At 32.6% G+C, this 6,000-nt stretch overlaps 1 protein-coding gene across 1 annotated transcript; it reads left to right on the forward strand.

The window, feature by feature from the left end:
* The first annotated feature begins 2,139 nt into the window (after positions 1 to 2,139).
* Positions 2,140 to 4,711, forward strand: LOC111714285 (zinc finger Y-chromosomal protein). Its single transcript, XM_023489356.1, has 2 exons — positions 2,140 to 2,304; positions 3,733 to 4,711. Exons 1-2 carry the CDS (start codon positions 2,175 to 2,177, stop codon positions 4,548 to 4,550), a joined length of 948 nt encoding a protein of 315 aa, XP_023345124.1. The 5' UTR covers positions 2,140 to 2,174; the 3' UTR covers positions 4,551 to 4,711.
* Positions 4,712 to 6,000: the final 1,289 nt, after the last annotated feature.

The raw sequence follows: 6,000 nt of genomic DNA on the forward strand, positions 1-6,000 counted from the left end.
TTGCTACTACTAGAGCAGTCAACATGAAGAGACATGTTAAAATTAAACACGCAGGATCAGTGAGATTTCCCTGTTCTAAATGTGAGTATGCATGAAGGAGCGAGATATCCTTGTTTTCAATGTGAGTTGGTTGCAGCTAGAGGAGACAAATTGAAGAGACATATTAAAAGGCTACACGAATTGCTTAAATTTGAGTTGGCTGAAGCTAGAGTAGACACATTAAAAAGACATTCTGAAAGTAAACACGAAAGAGTGTAAAATATCTATGCTATTAATGTGAGTTGTCTTAAGATAGAGCATACAAAATAAAGAGACATGTTGAAAGTAACATGAAGGAGTGAGATATCCATGCTATTTATGTGAGTAGGCTGCAGCTAGAGCATACAAAATAAAGAGACATGTTGAAAGTAACATGAAAGAGTGAGATATCCTTGCTATTAAGGTGAGTTGGCTGCAGGCTAGAGTATACAAATTGAAGACATGTTGAAATTTAACACAAAGTATTAAGTTATAAAGAAACATGTTGAAATCAATCATGAGGGAGTGATTTATCCATGCTATTAATGTGAGTAGTCTGCAGCTAGAGCATACAAAATAAAGATACTTGTTGAAAGTAACATGAAGGAGTGAGATATCCACGCTATAAATGTGAGTAGGCTGCAGCTTGAGCATACAAAATAAAGAGACATGTTGAAAGTAACATGAAGGAGTGAGATATCCTTGCTATTGATGTGAGTTGTCTGCAGCTAGAGCATACAAAATAAAGAGACATGTTGAAATCGACATGAAGGAGTGAGATAGCCATGCTATTAAGGTGAGTTGGCTGAAGGCTAGAGAAGACAAATTGAAGATATGTTGAAAGTGAACATGAAGGACTGAGATATCCATGCTATTAATGTGAGTTGGCTGTAGTTAGAGTAGACAAATTGAAGAGATGTTGAAATTTAACACAAAGTAGTGAGATATCCACGCTATTAATGTGAGTTGGCTGCTAGAGGAGTCAAATTGAATAGACATGTTGAAATTTTACACAAAGGAGTGAAATGTCCATGCTATTAATGTGTATACTGTATATGCTGCACCTCCAGTACAGGGTCTAATGAGACACAAGGATTAATCTTTTTTTTCAAGGGAGTTTCGTTATGAACTGGCTTAAGTCCTTAGATATTTTAAATATTATATACTAGGCTTTTAGGGCGCTTCGGGTCCATCTTCCATTTCAATTGTGAACATGTTTAAACATGTGTACATTGTAAAACAAAACAAACAAGTTTGCAGATTTCATCAAAAATATTGTGGATCTAAATTTTTAAAAAATTTAATGAAATTCCAATTTTGTTGGAGGCAATTTTTGAAAATTCAGTCATCTATTAACCTTACCTCGGGTCACGTGAGGTTCCACAAAGAATGTTGACCTGATCGGTTTAGCCATTTTGACGTTTAGTGGATAGCAACTGACAAGCAAAGTATAGATTACCTTTTCTCATTATTTTATGAATGGCGTCGTTACCAAATTCCTAGATTATTATTTTTAAAAAAAATAATAATCTAATTGGTATTTTTCTTTAATCAATATAAGATAATTCCACCTTCCAAAGAATTTTTATATTTCTTGTTTTGCCACAATAAATTTGATGCTCTCACGTATTAATTCATAATCGTGACAAGATAATTCATAATTAAATTTCGCTGTAAAGTTCAGTGTATAAATGATGATTTTATTTTGTAATAGGACCCAACATGATATGGTACTTTTTTTCTTCAAATATTCGTGTCATTTCAGAACATATGGGACAATTTTGTGACAATTATAATGGAAACAAAATTTCCTTTTTTTCATAAAACAAAATTTGTAACTCATTTTTTCAGAATTTGAAAAACTTTAAAATTTGAAAAAAATAAATTTAAAAAAATTCATTAGGTTTTAAAAAAATGAACTTTAAAGTGAAAACAATTTTTTTCTCCAGTGCACGTGAATAATTCTTGCATAAATTATGTTCAAGTTTCCAGAAATAAATTATGGATATAGGACATTTTTGTAAAGTGCCTAGTGGGGGGCTTCAAAAATATAAAGTAAAAAATACTTTCTGCAAAGAATCTAATATGTATATTTTCAATGCTGGAAATGGTGTCATCAGTCATCATTTATATGCTCTATTTATTTTTCAGATAAAATGACAGAGATTATGAAGAAAGAATTAGATGTCAAGAAGTTTGAGATAAGCTCTACTGTAGAGGAAACATGTTTTGTTGTTATACCTGAAGATGAAATAGAAATAAAGCTGGAAAATACAGAAATACAAGGTATGTTCTAAATATATAAAATAGTAATCTTGTTGTGTGCCTTTGGATGTCCGATCATAACTCATGAACACCTGGACCGATTTGTCTCAAGTTTTGATTGGGGAACTTGGTTTTGAGATTTTAAGTTGACTGGGTCGACTTTTTAGGAAAAAATAGCTAAAATCGTAATTTACGACCAAGCTCGGTAAAAAGGCGAGAAAGTATATATGAGTACCATTGTACATCTTGTACACTTGATAGTAATGCATTTACAGAATAAAGAATACAATCCTACTTTTGCATTTTTCAAAGGTTCGGGGGAGTAGGTGTCAAATTATATATTCTTAAAAAAATATCCCCCCACCCGCCCCCTCCTTTTGAAAATGAATTTTTTTTCAGAAGTTACGAGAAAATACAAGGAATGCGATTTTTTTTGGCGGGGGGCTTTCATTTGCTGAATTTTTGAAAATAGATTCAATTTTGGGTCAAAAGAATAAAAAAGGATAATAAACTTGCCTTTTTGTGGGAAATTTTTCATGTTATCCAGATCATTTATTTCCTCCCGGAGAGGGGGGGGGGGGTAATATACACCCCTAAATATTGTCGAATTCAATCTTAAATTTTTTAATCTTTCGTTAACAATCTTTTCATTGTTGCAATTGTTTTTACTCAGTGTATTTCATAAATTTTTGTTCATGGTAAGATAAGTCTGGTCTTCATAGATGGGCCTTTCTTACAGATTATTTTTAATGTAATTGACTATAACTATAATTGCTTTACTGCACGAAATTCAGAGCGCCATTTGCAAACAACATTTTGATAATGTTGTTAAAGTTTTTTAGAAAATAGAGAGTCGAATCAATATCTTTTATAAATAAAGAAATGAATAAATATTTAGTTAACCAGCATTTTGAGGCTGAACAATATTGTGAAGCAAACAAGAAATAAATAAATAGATGAATTAAAACATTAATGAATAAATGAAAAAAAAAAATATTAATAATTAGCTAAATGAAGGTGTCGGCACTGCTGGTGCTATTTATAAAATGGTAAAAATAACCCTCGCGTCGTTAATAGCCATAAATCAAAAGTACATAATATACTCAAGGAGCTAAATATATCAGTTTTCAGGCTTGCTTCACCTCAAATAAAGTGTAACGAGTTGGTCGGTGGTTAATAATATGCAAATACCTTCCAACAATCTACTTGACGTATATAAGATTAATATTCTATATTTGAACTATTTCAGGAGAAAACACTGATAACAAATTTGATTTTAACTATTTCAGGAGAAAACACGGATAACAAAATTGATTTTAACTATTTCAGGAGAAAACACGGATAACAAATTTGATTTTAACTATTTCAGGAGAAAACACGGATAACAAATTTGATTTTAACTATTTCAGGAGAAAACATGGATAACAAATTTGATTTGAACTATTTCAGGAGAAAACTCGGAGAACAAATTTGATTCTCTGCGAGCTGTTCCAAAGATAATCGAGGAAAGTCAAGATACCTACCCCTGTCTTGAATGTGACTATTTTGCAACTACAAATTCAACTCTAAAGAGACATATTGAGAGTAGACACGAAGGATTAAGATATCCTTGTCCTGAATGTGAATATGGTGCAACTACTGCAGGTTCTCTGAAGATTCATGTTGAAAACATACATGAAGGATTGAGATATCCTTGTTATCAATGTGAGTTTGTTGCGACTTCAGCCAGAAATCTAAAGATTCATGTTGAAAAAGTACACAAAGGGGTGAGATATCCATGCTCACAATGCAAATATGCTGCAACTACAGCAGGTGATTTAAAGAGGCACGTTGAAAGTAAACATGAAGGTATAAGATATCCTTGCTCTGAATGTAAATATGCTGCAACTCAGAAAAAAGACTTAAAGAAACATATTGAAAATAAACATATAGGAGTTAGATATCCTTGTAGTGTATGCGAGTATACTGCATCCGACACAAGTAACCTGAAAAAACATGTTGAAAGTAAACACGAAGGAGTTAGATATTCTTGCGTTGAGTGTGAGTATGTTGCAACTTCAGCATATTATTTAAGAAGACATATTGAAAATAAACATAAAGGAGTGAGATATCAATGTTGTAAATGTGAGTATAGTGCAACTACAGCAAGTAATCTGAAGATGCATACATCAAGTAAGCATGAAGGAGTGAGATATCCTTGTTCTCAGTGTGAGTTTACTACAACTAGAGCAAGTAGTTTGAAGAAACATCTTGAAAATAAACACTAAATTAACAATCTGAGGAGAAAGTTGACAAATAAACATTTCAGTTATTCATCCCGGACTTAAATTAACTTTTGAAAATTCCACCAAGTGATATTATAATTTTTTTTCATCAGCACAATAGTTCAATGTAGATATGATCTGTTTGATTAAAAAACATATATTGATAACTAATTGAATAACTGAAATATAATTGAAGCGAGCGGAGGAAGGTATGCCTCATGAACCACAACTATTTTCTCTCCAATCCCACTTATTAGCTTTTTGTCTTCCGGCAGTCACTAAACTGAGCTCTACAGTGCCGCAACATTTTAGTCTTCCAGTCATTTTTTGCTTTATATTTCTTTCTTTTTTACGAAAAATGATACCTTAAAGGGAGTGTTCGCGAAAAATGAAAGGGGGTATAGGCTTAATGCGATAAAAAAGCGCTTTTGATCGCTACTAATCTTACTTTTATCTGTTGCGTCTTTAAGGAGAAAATTGTAAAGACGTCTCATACCGAAGAGCGTAGCGCCCGTACAAATTGAGGAAGTTGGAACATACGACTTGGATTGTAAAAAATCAAATTAATATGAAACAAATCATTCAGATATTACAACCTATAGTCATCGACTATCTTTCGCCACATTTGTATAGAGTTTATGTTTTTAATATTTTTTATATTTGATTTTTTTTAGAAAACGTTTTAAAGGGATTTCGAAAAATGTGAGTGGTGCGCGGCATTCTTAAATAGTTGCGCAAGCGACAAGAGAAAAAAGAAATTAAAAACAAATTAATTAAAAAATATTATAAAATATAAACTATACACAAATGTGGCGAAAGATAATCGATTAATTTGATCTTTTACAATCCAAGTCGTATGTTCCAACTTCCTCAATTTGTACGGGCGCTACGCTCTTCAGTATGAGAGGTCTTTAACAATTTTCTCCTTATAGACGCAACAGATAGAAGTAAGATTATTAGCGATCAAAAGCGCTTTGCCTGTACCCCCTTTCGTTTTTCGCGAACACTCCCTTTAAACCTCAAAAATGAAATAATTCTAAGAAAGTTGGACAATATGATAAAAATAGAACAAACAGGGGGAAATGTGGTGTTTAAAATCCCTTAATCTTCGTGCTGGTGATGGTAATTAAATTTTCGGCTAACAAGTATAAGGTGTTTCTGCTAACAAGTATAAGGTGTTTCGGCTAACAAGTATAAGGTGTTTCGGCTAACAAGTATAAGGTGTTTCGGCTAACAAGTATAAGGTGTTTCGGCTAACAAGTATAAGGTGTTTCGGCTAACAAGTATAAGGTGTTTCGGCTAACAAGTATAAGGTGTTTCGGCTAACAAGTATAAGGTGTTTCGGCTAACAAGTATAAGGTGTTTCGGCTAACAAGTATAAGGTGTTTCGGCTAACAAGTATAAGGTGTTTCGGCTAACAAGTATAAGGTGTTTCGGCTAACAAGTATAAGGT

Source organism: Eurytemora carolleeae, unplaced genomic scaffold (assembly GCF_000591075.1).
Source record: "Eurytemora carolleeae unplaced genomic scaffold, Eaff_2.0 scaffold1506, whole genome shotgun sequence".
Taxonomy (NCBI): Eukaryota; Metazoa; Arthropoda; class Copepoda; order Calanoida; family Temoridae; genus Eurytemora; species Eurytemora carolleeae.

What these genes read in the sequence shown, in the direction of transcription:
- LOC111714285 (XM_023489356.1), top strand. Translation starts at nt 2,175, where the DNA reads ATGACAGAGATTATGAAGAAAGAATTAGATGTCAAGAAGTTTGAGATA. An exon ending in GGAAAATACAGAAATACAAG is followed by an intron (nt 2,305 to 3,732) that starts GTATGTTCTAAA and finishes GAACTATTTCAG; the next exon opens with GAGAAAACTCGGAGAACAAA.